This window comes from Vanessa atalanta, chromosome 13 (assembly GCF_905147765.1).
Source record: "Vanessa atalanta chromosome 13, ilVanAtal1.2, whole genome shotgun sequence".
Classification (NCBI taxonomy): Eukaryota; Metazoa; Arthropoda; class Insecta; order Lepidoptera; family Nymphalidae; genus Vanessa; species Vanessa atalanta.
In genome coordinates, this window is record NC_061883.1 from 3,333,412 (window position 1) to 3,350,791 (window position 17,380).

Here is a 17,380-nt window from a genome sequence, read left to right on the forward strand (position 1 = left end):
TGTAACAAGTATATATATATATATATATATATATATATATATATATATATATATATATATATATAAAAGGCAAACTTAGGTAGTGCGGAAAAAAACGTATGTGATTTGCACTTCCAATATAAATTGCACTAATTTAGTGTATTTTTTGTGTGTTTTATAGCATTGATCGGCGGGCTGGTAAAATGGGCCAACTAAAGGTAAGTGGTCGCCACTGCCCAGTGGTATATATTGACCAATGCACCACCAACCTTAGGAACAGAGATATTATGTCCATTGTACCAGTAATAACACTCTAACTCACCCTAAAAATTGGAACACAACAATGCCAAGTATTGCTGCTTGGTGGAGCATTATATGATGAGTGGGTGGTACCTACCCTGCGGGCTTGCTCAAACAAAATGTGTATTATTATAGGTCTATTGTGTTCACTGCCTTATACAATTTTTCGCACTAAATTGTTAATGATTACGATAATTTACTCATTAGTGTGTACTAACTATAATAACTCATTTAATGCTTCGTTAACATACAATTTAAAACATCGCTATGATATTTCTCAATCTCTCACCGAAGCAAGACACAATACAAGATAAATTGGAAATAACATTGTAATCTTTTTTTATGTTTACAATTTTTAATACTTAATTTGAGCATCAATAGAACTTGAGTTAACTTAATAAATATCTTGACCTCTTATAATAAGGGAAGGTCATATGTATGTATAAAATAATTTCGTTATAAAAGATTTAAGCGTCCATTCCATTATCGTAATTGGAAATATAAATAACGACCTCTTAATTTAGCGTTGAATACGTTTAAAAAGTGTCCAATAAATTCAATTGATAAATTGATTAGTTATTTATTTATGAAATAGGAAGCCGACACAATGTACATATATATCTTATAAAAGATGACACTATTAAAAAATGTTGTATTTGCTAATATCATACAGCACAATTATAGGCTAACTCATTATGCTCAACCCTAGTTAGTTAGTAATCTAAGCCATGACAAACGGACAAGTAAAATTACATATAATAAAGTAAATAAAACAAGAAACACATCAATTAAAAAATAAACAATAATAAATATATTTTTAAGAATGAGAAAAAAATTGTCGGGTTTTAATAGCGATGATACTTTTTATTTTGTAAAACGTTTTAACGGAAATACACATGTCGTGACCAAAGACGACGACAGTCCCCTTGACCTACTAATGGCCTAAGCAATCAAGGGGTAGCCAATTGTCCTGGAGATATTACAGAGCACAAATATTTGCTTAAACATAGGTGCATTTTCTGATTCCTCATTCTCATGTTATCACTGACATGAACGAAGGAAGCACGGGAATTCTATTGAATCTAAAGATTTTTTTTATGTTATAGGGGGCAAACGAGTAGGAGGCTCACCTGATGGAAAGTGATTACCACCGCCCATGGACATAATGGACATGGACTAAAGAAAGGATCTTTGAATTTTTACTAGTTCGATCCAGAGTAGGAAACCAGGAGCTCGCCAGATTACAAGCCAAAAGGTGGTAATTATTAATTGGTGTGAAGCCTGCGTCAAAATTAGTTGGCTTTCTTTAACAAATATTTTAACGGTTTCATTGATTCTATCAATTATGTATTTATTCAAAGATGTCTTGCCACATATGTGCAATGTTATATGATCAGCTAGCTATTTATATGATATGCTTTTGAATCTCCCAATTAGGGAACTAAGAAGGTTATTAGTCATCTGCGACGAAAATGCAAGAAGCCTTGAGAGACTCGACGATGGTGTTCCGTGCGGCAAGGATCTATATAAGATCTATATCTTAATACTTAGGATATCTTTATAATTGGGAAATATTCTTACAAAGGATTTATGTGACAGTCTTGATATAAAATATCGATGTACGGCTTTCGCTGATCGGTTTACAATGCTTTTTATTGTTTTTTTATGTCATATGTGGCAAACGGGCAGGAGGCTCATCTGATGGAAAGTGACTACTACCCAAGGACATTTGCAACACCGGGGGCTTGAAGGTGCGTTGCCGGCCTTTAAGGAAGAAGTAATTTTCTTGAAAGTTCCCAAGTCGTATCGGTTCGGAAAACCGCCGGCGAAAGATAGTTCCACGGAGTGGTTGAGTGAGGCAGAAAATGTTTTAAAAATCGCGCTGTTGTGGATTTTCGGATATCTAGGTGGCGCGGGTGAAACTTATAATTTTGACGAGATGTCCGAAGGTTAAGATTATTTTTTGTTTAATAGAAAATTTAAATAGGTGTCGAACTGTCTGAAATAAAAATAATAATTACTATTATAAACCTAATCGAGAATTTACATTCAGAGATGTAAAAATCGAGTTATCCATACTGCGCCACAATGTCACTTAACGGTTTGAGATTTAGTTACTCTCTTATCTTGTATGAAAACTTATACATATTAATATAAATCAAAATTCTTCAACATAAAAGCACTTTTGATTCGTCGTGTTACAGTATTGAATTAAAAAATAATTACATTTCAAACTCAAACTCAAATTCCTTTATTCAATATAAAAACATTACACTTTCTTATTGATGGTCAAATTAAACAATTTTCGGAAAAGGAAACACCCTGACCTGAGAAGAACCGCCGAAAGAAACTCAGCGGGTCTTTTTTTTTAAATTCATATAATTTACTCGTCGACATGCGTAAACAGATATAAATCGGAGTAAATAATTACAACGCCATCTTCCGGATTTTACCACTGCCATAATTACGACCTGACTTAAAAAAAAATAAAAATACAATATAAATGTGACGATTATTAGTCAAGTTAGAAGTTACACGATAGCTGACAGACGATTATTATACATATATAATGACCATATTAATAGATTGCTTTATTGCAACCCATGCTTTGATATCAAAATATAACAGGAAAGAACATCAAATGAACGAAGCGAATAAACACGAACGCATCCGGATAAACCGTTTCAACAAAATATCAGGTAATTTTATAGTTTGTCGGATATATATGAAGACAACGCCTACATGTCAATGAAGATGCTAAAAATTTTAGTATCAATCTCAAAATATACCGGCTAAGAGTATCTTTCTCACCGTTAATAGTTGTCGCCCGCGGCTTTGCTCTCGTTTTAGAGGTTAGTCGTCATATGTTAGATATAAAAAGCTATGTCCTCCCTTAGAGTTCAAGCTTCATTCCAAATTTCATCAAATTCGGGTTCGTATCAGGTTATATATCGTGGTATAAGTTAATAAAAATTCCACCCTGAATACATCAATACAATTCTACATCTTGAATATCCTATAATAATATCAAACAATCCATCTTCATAACAGAAGAGAAGATCTTTATTAAAAAGAACTATGAAAAAGGTTTAAAAAAACCCAGTTTTTTATTTTTTGAAAAAAGATCAGGTTTTGCGCTCATTGGTCATCTAACATGTCCCCGCAACTTCACGCGTGTAAAACCGCGGACTATAGCTATTTCATTTAATAGAATAAATCCTTTAATGGAAAGTTTATATAAATTTTCAATACATTTATAAAACACAATTCACAACAAAATGAAAAATCTTACGTTACTTGGATTAAGCAATTATATTGAACTAGCTTATAACTTAAAGTTAAGTTGTAGTAAGAACATGTTATACTTAACATTAGATCAATTTCTTCAACGCAATGAATCACGGTGTCCTCTCTCTTTGATTAACTATATAAAGATAACTTTTCATAGCCGTATAGCATAATATCGCGCTATATTTAAATATTCACTAATTTCGAAACCTTTTGTTTCCTTTTATTGAAGACTGGCTTAAGTTCAACCTAAGGTTCATTACCTGGTATGTAACTTGGTCATGGGCAATGGTGCTAAAAGACATATACTAGGTTTATTTATACAGGGTGGAAGACTGGCTTATGTTCAACCTAAGGTTCATTACCTGGTATGTAACTTGGTCATGGGCAATGGCGCTAAAAGACATATACTAGGTTTTTTTGCACCACAAAGCTAAGATGATATTCCTTTCCACGTAATTTATAATGACTCTCCTTCAATATTGGAATAGAATAATACGAAGCAATTACGTTTGGAAGAATAAGTGTAATTTTTTTTTTCAGTAGTGGTAATATTAAAAAAGATACCAGAGATCTGGATCCGCTTTCTCACGAACAGATCTGCAATTGTCGATACATGGAAGGAACAGCAATGTTTTTGATATAGCGCAGTCGTGACGCTTCCCGTGCGGTGCTCAGCGTACATTCTCGTACAATTCTCGTCAGGAGAGAGGAGGTGTTCAGCTCAATATCGACCTTTTTAGCATATATTCAGCAAGTCGCCTCAGGGGGAGAATTATCAGTTGAAGTACTATAAGATTTATTGCGCAAGAAGTTTCATCAATATCAGTCTAGTAGTTTTTGTGTAATCACACAAATAGATAATTTCGTTTTATTTATTAGTTATCTTAAGCTCTATGTACTAAATTTTAGTATTTAATAATCTCGAGGATTACATCGTTATTACAGAGAGTATACTAGTTTTTTATTTGTAATTACAATCTGTGAGATCATTGATAGAATAGAACACAGTCGGCTTAAATATAGATCATTAATAAGTCTGAATCTCGACGAACCAAAGCCACTTAGTGAGACGAGAGTTGAAATCTTTTTATGTAATTGTGTCCACGGACACAGCGTTTTGTTTTTTATTTTAAGATTAATAATTTAATGTCTCGAAGGTATGTTTTATCAAGTGTTTGCGTAAGATTTTAATTAGAATTGGATACATTTTTGTATCAATCTACTAAGTTTGTATAAATGATTAATTAAAAAGTTTCGCGATATATAAAAAATATTTTATATGAAAACTATTTCATTTATTTCGTTATAAAGCTGTATAATACGTAGGCTATTTTACTTAATAAATATATACATAAAATTATAAATCATCATATAGTCGTGTAATTAAAGAGATAATTAAAGCGTAAACTCAGTACACATAACATAAGCGAAACTTTTTTGCGTCATGGAATGACCTTGAAATTTTATCCTCATTACGTCTCAGTATTTTTTTCTTAAAAATAAATAAATATATCTAGTATAGCAAACTAATTTGACATTTATTAAAGTAATTTTCTCGCAATTTTAAATTGTGTTTGGTTTAAGTCATAATAATTATATTGCGCATCCGCTACGGTATTCGCCCGTTTGATGGCCTTCATAGTCTTACATAATCCATCGTTCTAACAAATGAAGAATTTTCGTACATTCAAATCTTGCGAAAAATTACTTGTTTTACATTTTGGAGCGCGATTATTACAAGTCTCAAAACTGTTAGGTATGTTCTAGTTTTAATCCGTTTGGAGTTTAATGCTGTGACGTCACACAAAACACGCCTTACGAATACAAATGCTAAGCAAAGCGGATTTTTGTTAATACGTCATAAGCGCTCTCACTGTACTTAATAATAATTAACTTATGTTAATGCTGCTTATTACTATCCACAATACTGGGAATTTCTATTCGCTTTTGATTTTATATTCGCTTTTGTTGCTTCATTATAAAGTTCCGTGCGTTCGCGTCGCGATGCGCCTTTTGTATTATAAACTGAGTATACAACTGATACACTAGTACATACACACATAAGGGACACATTGTAACTTCTGACTTGACAATCGCAGAGATTATATATTCACTAATTTATTTATTTTTGTGACCTATATAAATAAATATTCTGAATGTAATTAACGAGTTGCTAATTATTATCAAAGAATACTTTTTAATAAGGATGCTTATTCTTATGCTTGGGTTCCAACGCAATCATAATTATTGTGAATAATAACCGGGTTTATTTTAAAAGCGCAATTCGAATTTCTTGTTGTTTTTCTCACCATAGAAACAATGTTTTCCGAAACGTGAGATAGATTAAATATCGTCGTTTAATAAAAACTTTATTGTTGAGTTTACTTGAATAAATACAATTAATTTATTTGATTTAATTAAATCATTATTATGAATTAAGTAATTAGATTTGGAATAAAATATACCAATATAGATACCGATAACAGTCAGGAGGATTGAAAGTGATTAGCAACACCCATCTGCAAGGTCTTCAGGTTTGCAGATTTTGCAAAACAGGGGGGGGGGGGTTGGTTTTAGTTTAGGTACATTGTCGACCTTTTACTTGGTAGTAGGACTTTCTTGCTGGTCTGGACAGGAACCACTCACTAGTAAGTTACTCTATCGCCAAACAGCAACATTTTGTATTGCTTTGTTTCCGTGTGAAAGGTGAGGAGAATTGAAATTAAAGTAACATTCTATAATCATCACATCTCAAAGCCACCAAGCAGTTCCAATACAAAGCAGTTCCATATACACACATGGCAGATAAATCGACACATGTATCGTGACGAACACTTTCAACACCGGGCACAGATTTGATTCTAAGTCCACATTAGCACACGGATAAAATCCATCATAATTGTGTAAAAAATTTTGCCCGTGAGCGATGTCAAATGTAAGCATGATGCTAAAATTGGAAGTTACCGTATTAATTACATTCACTTATCTGTATTGGAGCAGCATGCTACATGCTTAAAACCTGCTCATCGAAAGAACAGGCTTTGCCCAGCAGTGGAATATTTATAGGCCGTTACTAGAATAAGCGCATTAATTTATAAGCCAAATTTGATACACGGAAAACAAAACTGGATTGGAACTCTAAATCTTCGGTTGAAATTCACTTATAAAATGAAAACGAATAGGAAAATAAAAATAACCTCAAAAATTTCGATAAATGTATTGAATAAATCTAAATGCCCAGCGCTGATAACCATTAATATGATACAGAATTATTATTAGCCTGCCTGCCTCCTGTTTCCTGAGTTTTATTTATATATAATTAGTACTATTTCCGCTATTCGAGTAATATCATCTGATTGTATGTTTGTAATAACACAGAGGTAGCTAGGGAATATAAGGATGGAAATAAGCAAATAAGTATATAAATTACAAGAATTTGTGGTGAAAAGATTAGCATCCACGCCATTATTGTGGTGAATTTGTTTTATAAAATCACAAACAACTTGACTTATATGTAAAAATATGTTATATAGAGATGAGAACCAGGCTTCGATCGGAAACTAAACAAATATAAATATACTAACTACCGTACCGCGCCCGAAATTATTATTTGGTACACACTTCCTGAACGCACCCGTAAACGTCAAAATGGCCGCCCGTTGAACTTCAGGTCATTGAATTTTATGGATTTAATATCGAGATATCTCGATTATACGAGTTTTGCGGTTATATTATAAAGTTGTCGTCTAAAAATAATTATTTTTTAACGATCTATAATTAGGGATAGGTTTCGATCGGGTCTTTCGCAGACGAAATTAATAATATACATTTTCAGGCAAGTGTTATTTAAGTGACACTTTACAGGTGATTAACAACACAATTGTTATGGTGGTTTTACCACTTATGTCAAAACTGTATTTAATTCAGTCGTAAATTGTTTTCGTAACTATGACGTAAAAAATAAACAGTGCATGAGAAAGATCACGTGAAAGTACATACAAATGAGCTTGAAACATCGCGATGGTATCGCGCGGAGTCGAACCGAAGACAATGGACCGATCGTTTCCCTCAACGATCCATCGTGATGTTATCTGCTTACGTCATTGCGAAATTGTCGACTCGATTGGCAGATTAAAAATTAATCAGGTTAGTTGGAAATAATGCAATTATATTTTATCTTACTGTATTTATTAGCAACAGACATATCACTAATTAAATACCAGTATATATTGTCACATATATATATATATATCTATATGTCAACCTTTCCAGTCTTATCTTATGCAAATATAATATATAATATCCAAATGCAACAGGTAGTTCCCGTATTTAAAGCGTTTAATCAAACGTTAAACATATTAATAATTGTATATTATAACATTCATCAAATTCAGTGCAGCCGTTAAGGATATGTTCAGTGACAAACACAGCTACGTACGCACAGAACAATATATACAAAGATTCATTAGTAAGATAAATTAGACAAGGTACTATAAACTATCTAATTAGACAAGGTACTATAAAATATCTAAGAAATTTTATAACATTCTTATCGTGAGGTACACGTCAATTTTAATGACAATTTTGCCCGTGAGCAATGTCAAATGTAAGCATGATGCTAAAATTGGAAGTTTGAAAATCTTAAGTTATCGTATTAATTACATTCACTTATCTGTCTTATCATTAAAAGAACAGGCTTTGCCCAGCAGTGGAATATTTGTAGGCCGTTACTAGAATAAGCGCATTTATACATTCTTTTATAAGCCAAATTTGATTAAACTGATATTTATACCTACTTGAATTATACCTACTTGGTCTCTTTGGTTGTGGTAAATAGAACTCCATAAGTATTATAACAGCCACAGTTTATATTTTTTCGTTATTCATTCAAATGTAAGCGATTATGTAAATTTCATATTAAAAAAAAATGTGAGCAGTAAAATGAAATAAAAATAAGTAAAGTTAAATAAGTGTTCGAACCCTTAGTCTAGGGAGTCTCAATATAAATATGTCAAAAAGGATAAAAGCCTACCCAAGAAATTGTTGTCAAATAAGTGGCCGAGAAGTTTCTACCAGATTCCGTACATACGCTACGCTGTACCCAAATAAATAAAGTAGGGACAAGTGAATGCTGATGTCCGAGATAGAATGATATAACATTGGTAACATTTTTTATTCAAAATTTTCATATTTAATTCCAAATACATGTTTTCAATAAATATTGAATCAAATGGCGGTAGGGCTTTGTGCAAGCCCGTGTGAGTATGATCAGATATTCTACCGCCAAGCAAGAATACTTTGTATCGTTGTGTTCCGGTTTGAAGGGTGAGCGCGCCAGTGTAATTACAGGCACAAGGGATATAACATCTTAGTTTTCATTTGCCCGACCGCCAATCTATGACATAAAAAAAAACCTAAATAATGTTTGAGGCTTGCTATTTAAATTGGATATGGAAACACCATTTTGACGCAAATTATGATTTTATTCCATTACCCCTTAACCCTTACGAGATGAATTCGTGGAATTCGATTATGTAATAAATATAACGTAATATCATCGACAATACGCGCATCGATGCATGATAAACACATCTGTCACTGAACTTTACGAATTCGATATAAAATAAGGATGTTTCCTCCGATACATATTAATTTTTTATTCTTATAAAATTAAAACCAACAAACACATGCATATTTTCATAATGTATGTTAATTAGCAGTGTTATTCTGTAAATGATCACTTCGTATCTATATCGCGAAATTCTGTAAACCGTCTTAAGACGTCTTAAGGCATTTAACATTGTGATACATACTCATTTTTATATCTTACTAGTTATCACCAGCTTCGTTCGTGTTTTAAGGTATTAAACGTAAAAAACCTAAATCCTTCTTTGGACTGCAGGCTTGCTTCGTATGAAAATTTAAAAATTCGTTTAATATTTGGTCCGATGACCTGGTAAAGTCGCGGGAAGCCGCTGGTTGCGGGCTGCACAAGACCGGTCGTTATGGCGATCTTTGGAGGAGGCCTATGTCCAGGAGTGGACGTCCTTCGGCTGAGAGAGAGGGAGGGAGAGAGAGAGAGAGAGTTCAACAGATAGACGGTCAGAGCGACTTTCTCGTTTATAATATTAGTATAGATTAGTTAAATAATGCCGCGGCGAGAATAATATGTTGCACCAAGCTGCTCCAATGCGGGTTGGTGGAATACACATGTGGCAGAATTTCGTTGAATTTAGACACATGCAGATTTCCTCACAATGTTTTCCTTCACCGCCGAGCTCGAGATGAATTAGAAACACAAATTAAGCACATGAAAATTCAGTGGTGCCTGCCTGGGTTTGAACCCGAAATCATCGATTAAGATACACGCGTTCTAAACACTCGACCATCTCGGCTATTTAGCTGGTCATTTTATATATTATACTTAAACATTATATTTATGATGTCGTCTACAATTATTCGTTGTTATTGTTAATTAGGAAATTGCCTAAATCAAATTACTAATTACATTTAAAGGGTCACTGCGGCCAAGGTCCGGAAACTAAGCGACTGAGCAGAACAAAAACTATAGTGTACTATAGTTTGCCCTAATACAGGTGTACTCTCTACTATCTCAGGCGCATGACCAACTGGTTTACGTGAGAGCAAACACTGCCTTCTATAAAACATCTGTTACTAAGAATTTATTGACAGGAAAACCCAATAACCTTTTCAATTACTTCTTTCAGGGCCTGTTCTAGGTCCTCGGGGTGTACGACTTTGTAAGTTAGCCATTAGACTGCCTCGTTAGGCAGACATATTACATGTACAGACAGGGCTAGAATTACCATTTCGGAGCCTCTAGGCAATACATGTCTCGGGACTTTACTAACTTTCTCAAAGAATTAGGTATATTCTACTGCGATGCAATATTATTTACACATATATGGTGGGTTTTAATATGTTACGAAGGTATGCTATAGTACTTACTATTCAAATAATATCTACCTTTAACAATTTAATTATCAAATAATTAATTATTATTTACCAATATTTGTCCTGTCTAAGGGCTCCTAGTCGATGCCCTTAAGCAGTTACCTACACTGCTTATTAGATGATCTGATCCTATGTACATTAAAAATGAACACAAATCAACAACAATATTATGTCGAATAATTTGATAAGTTCGTGTACTAAATTTCGGTACTTGGAAAAGGAAAAAGTAACAAATATTAAAAATAAAGCCTAGGGATCAATAGTGTTATGATATAAGCATAAACGAGCTTCGAATCAATAAAGCTTCAATAAGCTTCGTTGTGTGAGTTATTAAGTTTATCGGACACTCCAAGGCGATATGCGATATTAAAATATTATGGCACCATTACATAAAATTAGTATCAACTTTTTGACATACATGTTTAATACACAGGGATTTGTTTCGCGTGTTTTTTTTTTATTTTGTTTGGAGATATAAACTTTGAATGTTTTTTTACATGGTAGGACTGATTCGTATGCCGTCACGGGAAACGGCATGACGTTCTCTTAATTTTTAAAACATGTCCTCCTCTCTTCACTGCGAATGAGGGGGTCCTCTCTTCTCCCACTATACTATATAGTTCGTTGCTATATATTATTTTAAAAATAAGAAAAATATACTATTATTTGAATAACGAATATTTTTTATTAATTTATATTTAAATTTTATAAAATAAAAAGTATTAATCTTTAATTCAATCAATGAGTATACGAGCGCCTGCGTTGGTTTTTATAGCAAATTGTCAGTTTTAGAAATTAAAGGAAAACCAACATTTCTCATGAGCCACACAGCCACAGTAATGAGCGATGTCATAAACATATCTCTTGATATGTGCGTATGTTATAAGTGAGCTGGAATCGTTAGAACATCTATTAATATTAACGTAGGTCCAACTAATATGAAGTTTTTGAAGTGATATAGCGGTTCATCTTATCGAGTGAAGTGAAAATGTGACGACAGATATGCAGACACCAAGTTGGTTGCAGATGATAAGGTTGATGGTTTGACACGTAGGTTTGGACTTGGTTGGATTGTAACGCGTTCCTTGAAAAGCTATCCGGTCATGATTGGCGTCCCAGTGGACTGTGGCAGTGGTCCGTTCCTTTTTTAAAATATAGCTGTCTCTGCACACACACTTATACTCAATGATATCATGTAACTAGCTTGACTTGCAATTCTTATATTGTCCAGATGAATAAACTAAACATAAACTCTCAGTAGTACACAATATAACTATTAGCGAATCGCATGAAATACTAAGGTTTGTTTATCTTTTTTCCTACTTCCATTAGAATAGGCTATACGTATATATGTATTAAAAAAATAATAATAAAACGAGAACGAATGTCGTTATTTATAACGAATTCATAGATTTACCTTATCCATCCATTATCATTTCATTTTGAAATTGACGTATCGTTTCTCTTAACAGTGAGAAGTAACTTAACATATTTCGCCCTGTGAGATGTTCAGGTGTGGTCTAAAACTATGAGCGAGGCGGTGTTGCCCAATAAACTTAATAAATATTTTATTGTTTATTTGAATCCGGGTTTATATTAATTGTATTTCGCTAATATTTTTAAACATTATAATACATTAACTAAGTTTGAACGCGAACGTGCTGAAATGAGTATGAAACTACTTACGTGCCCAGCGGGAACCAGAGAGGTCGATGACCCAAAGGTTGCAAAGGAGTCGATGCGGAAGTGGGACGGAATGCATTCAGCACTCTCTTAACCGCTCTTGCGCTGCAGGCTAGTACTGCAACCATCGCCAACACGCAGGCTCCTCCAAATGCAGCCCACAATGCCTTAAAGATAGTATCACGTATTAATTACTAGAATGTAGCTTCTTTTTAACGATGTATCACATACCGACCAAGCTATAACATCTCGACATAAACTTTGTATTTCTATAAATTATTTTCAATTTAAAAAAATCTTAAAATAAATGAATTAATATTATAAGTTGACCATACATTCTGTTTTGAGTCGGACAGTCCAGCTTTCCAACAACGTTTCTCAAAAACATTTAAAACGATGTCACCCGTGAAAATAAATTCGGGATCAATAAAATAAAATTATGGTTGAAAGGGGGAGGTCGAAGATACAATATGTTGGACCATATTACATCATCATAGTGCCTGTTTTGACTTTTTATTAATATTGACATGTTTTGTATATGTGCTTTTTTAAAGTGACCATGTGTAGCAGTTATTATGTTAACAGTATATACGATTGCTCGAAAATTCATTTTATTTTATTTACGCAATGAATTAATAATCTGTTTTATTAATTTAATTCCAATTCCAAATTCACGTACACGTAATACATTGAAGCGTACAATCTGATCAATATTATATACAAACTATTATTAATAAGTTTGAGACATTTGGTGCGACAAAGTTTTATGAATATATGTAGTTTCTTGTAATAAATTACTCGATCGAACTATGAGGCTCCATACTCAAACACGAATTGTGTATCTACCCATTATTATAACTTAAGGAGCAACTAATATACTTACAAATGCTCCTATAGGAGATCTTGTGACATTTGCCGGATCTAGAAAAAAAGTATCTGTTAAATAAAATTCAGATTAAACAATTAATATTGCTCCACAACATGTTTACATTTTATAATAGATGTCCCCGGCGGTTTATTTTAGGGGTCAGTCGTAAAGTGGTTGGTAAAAAAAGTGGATTCTGTCCTTGGGATTTAAGATTATTTCATATCAAATCTTATCGTGAAAGTAAAGACAGACAGTCAGACAGACAGAGCTACTTTTACTTTCTATTTTTAGTTTCGCATTTGTAATATTAGTATCGAACATATATAGGAGCGAAATTTGTAAATCTGGTAACTGGTTATCAATTATGATTGACACCGAAATCAATAAATAATATTTTAGAGGAGTAAGAATCTTGATACAATAGACTTTTGATATCATGATTTTTATCTAAAATTAGCGCAGATGGGCAAATAAGCCACCATGTAGTGATGATCACTTAGGTCATCACCGCCCATGGACATTGACGTTATAAGATAAAGTTACCATTCCTTACATCGCCAGCTCACCACAAACCCACAGAACTAAACTGCTATATCCCTTATGCCTGTAGTTTCACTCACTCTTCAAGACGGAAGAATATGAAATGTGTGGTTGGTACCCTGACGGGCTTGCACGAAGCCCTACCACCGAGTAATTTATATCTAATTTTTAAATTCAAAGAATTATTAATATATCATTATTGTACCTCAGTTACTGATCGTTTTTCTGTAAACAGTAACTCAAAATCAAGCGAGCCGTAAATTTTTATGACATTTTATGTCACATACATACTTACAAAACACTTTAATAGTAACAATTATACCATCCATAGGAAAAAATAATTGTTTCTTAAATATGGTAACTGGTCATTAAATATACTAAAGTGACAATGTTCCATCAACTATGTTTCATGTTCCGGGCAGACGTAGTCGTGACATGATTTTTCTGTATTCGTTCCATGAAATTGACGGAAGTATTCCCTATGTTGATCATTCGTCAGTAAAACCTTAACAATTATTATTATGTTATGAATTTATGAAAAAAAATAGCAACGAACCGTACGCAGTAGTATTTCCTGGTGGGCCGATGCATCCTCGTTCATCGACTAAGTTGACTCGAGCTAATAGCTTTACGTCAAGTAAGATGTTCTGATCGCCCCGCTTATCGCTTCGTGAGCTGCTGCGTTCTGTGACTGGTAGCAGCTGCCATTGACTCCCGTCTGGTTCAACTACGAACCCAACGGCATCAACTCTTCGCGATATCGTGTAGGCGAACCAGGGCGCGGGATGTATATCGGACACCATTTGTTTCCCAATACTGTGGACAATGCAGACCAGATTATGGACGATATTCGTCTAAATTTTCATTTTTCATATTATATATAAGATGTCACCATGTTCAAAGATATTTGCCAATAATGACTTATGATTGTTCCACTGTTGAACCTGGCCTGTTCTCCTAAGAAGGTTAATAACTTAGAGAGTTTAAATATCTAGATAGCTGCCATAACTAATATAAAGGGGCCTATTTAATTATCTTGATCAGTGTGGCAGCTACGCTTGAAACTAACACATTCACAAATACGTCATACCATATTACTAGTGCGTGTACATATTGGCAACCTGTTGGCCACAGTTTTTTTTCGACGCGATCTCATCTTTGAAAGTCTATCAAGACATACATTCATACAGACAAAGAAAGAGATATAAATAATTTAAGGTTAATATCACAATAAAATCGTTGGAGATAATTTTACAATGGGTTTCACGCATTATTTAATACTAAAATTGACTTTGGAATCATTTGTTCCTTGATTAATGACATCATGAGCACTTGAAATTTCCACTGTTTTGATGTACATTACAAGAAATACATGTCAACAAAAGTCTGTTTGTCTTAGAAGAGCATATTGGCCTCTACTAATCTCCTAATCATTTCCGTTGGTTCTAATTTATTGTCAAGGATGAGGTGTTTTTGAAACGCGGCTGAAAAGATAGACAATCACACACACACAGCAAAACAGTGATCTTTCTAAAAAATATTGTGATGTTAATACATAATATTTATTTTGTATCTAATTGAATTTATAAGTTAGTTTTCTCGACATCGATGTTTTCTTAAGTCGGTCGGAGTAACTTTTTACCTTTGACATTTATTACTTTATATATTTTAAATGTATATGTAATATATTTTTTAATATGTTTATTTCTGAATTTCCAAATATCAACAACACAAATAAAAATAAAATTTACGTGAGGAAACTGCTCATTTTCCTGAAGGCTTATCAAACGACACTTCAATTCTAAAACAGAAAATCGGGAGAGCGAAGTTTATAATGTTTTGATGAAATTCCAGATTTGTGAATCGAATACGTAATAATGTGAGAATATTTTATTTGTCATCTCACTTTACGTTCGTAATAAACCACGCCGTTACTGTAATAAACCACGCATACGTTCACGAAGGGAGACGGATGGTTACTTGATTTTTGTTTCCTTTCAGTACAAGCCCATGTAGGTAAGTACCACCCACTCATTATATATTCTACCGCCAAGCAATAATACTCTGTTTTGTTTTGTTCCCGGTTTGGAGGCTGAGTGAGCCAGTGTAACTACAATTACAAGGGTCATAATAACTTAGTTCGTAAGGTCAATGGCGTATTGGAATAATTAAAGGAATGATTAAAATTTCTAATGGGGTTAATTTCTATCGGCGATGTCACCACCATCTCCACTTTCTATCAGGTGGTACAATTGGTCGTTCACCTACCTATTTCATAGAAAATATCATTAAAACGTTTAGCTTTGTTAAATTGACTACACATTCAAACCTCTTATCTCAACGTATACTAAATCTTTCGTTATGATTTTGCGTAGTGTTTATTAAGGTCTTAACGAGCAAATCAGTTATTATTGCGCGTGCGCAATAACGAAACATTTCCATGATAGTGTAATCAACGTCGTCGTAGTATTATTGCGTCACTGAGAAAACTACATGTATAATGTATAGACACACGTAATAATGCAACGGTTATCTTCTTAAATAAAAGAGACCAAGTGGCGTCCGACGGATGACTTAAGTTAGATTTTTTTAATGAGTGGCAAACTCTGTCTGTTGATGTTTATTTTTAATTTTTAAGCGCCAAAAAACCAGTCTGATTTCATCATTCGTAAGGGCCAAAAAGCAGTCAAAATATGACCAAATTTTAATTAATTTTTGCCCTAAAAAATTATTTAGTTTCCTGATCTTTCTCTGGCCGATTTGTATTGCCCATCAGACTATAAGAAAAAAGAAATAGATAGTGCAATAGTGTTAGCGCACCCAAAACTCATTTTGGTAAAAACAAACCAAATGAGGTTTGATTTTACCAAAATGAGTTCTCTGAAATTAATAAAAGCAAAACCTCATTTGGTCTTACCGATTAATTTCAATTCATAACATTTTCGCATAATTTATTTTCTTCAATACAAACCTCTGAATTGTAAAACTTTATTAACAAGCAAACATTCAACATTCAAAACAGATTGTGGAACTTTCTTTATATTTAATAATCAGGGGAATATTCTTTTTTTTTTCTAAAGATTTATTTCAAGCTTTATGTCCGGTCCCTTAGAAAAACCGTTCTTGTCAAGTGATCAAATGGACGGTGTTCTTTGAAATGTCGTTGAATTTGGGGAAAAAATATGATAATTGCTAACGAATAATTTAATTAAAAATGTATCATTATATCATCTTATAATAAACAATAATATATTTTTTGATATATCGTATCGTAGTAAGAACATTTATAATATAATACCTGTCAGAAGGCGTAACTTTAAGGCGTTTCGTTTCCGAATTTGGAACGTATTCAAGGGAATTGTTTCCGGCTTTACATAGTTTCTGTAATACATGATTTTATACGAATGATATTCGTCGCTATCTTACCTGACAAAATAAAAACTTTTTTTCAACTTCGGTGGTAGTCTCCGCGGTTCTCTCGGTTTTTGTAAAGCCCACGTGACGTTGACAAACAGCTCTCCTTGTATAGATAGAGTTTTTGCTGATACTTTTGGCATTGGTAGTCTTGGTGCGTGGGCGCAGGAACAAACTCTGGCGACACATTCTGCAAAGAAATTGTAAACTGAATAATGTTGTTTTACGAAATATATTTTTGGGAAATTATTCATGTGTCTATATGTAATGATCTATCCGATTGTATGTGGTCATGAAAACATTGCATATATTGCAATATTTTGGTGTGGA

General features: G+C 33.3%; 1 protein-coding gene across 1 annotated transcript in view; it reads right to left on the reverse strand.

The window, feature by feature from the left end:
• LOC125068130 (fibroblast growth factor receptor 3-like) overlaps positions 1 to 17,380 on the reverse strand; it is a 140,488-nt gene that overhangs the window by 89,648 nt on the left and 33,460 nt on the right. Inside the window, exons 5-8 of the mRNA XM_047677148.1 lie at positions 17,063 to 17,240; positions 14,193 to 14,452; positions 13,112 to 13,149; positions 12,232 to 12,395 (exon numbers count right to left, since the gene is read on the reverse strand). Coding sequence (XP_047533104.1) covers positions 12,232 to 12,395; positions 13,112 to 13,149; positions 14,193 to 14,452; positions 17,063 to 17,240 — 640 coding nt within the window. The remainder of the gene's footprint in view (positions 1 to 12,231; positions 12,396 to 13,111; positions 13,150 to 14,192; positions 14,453 to 17,062; positions 17,241 to 17,380) is intronic.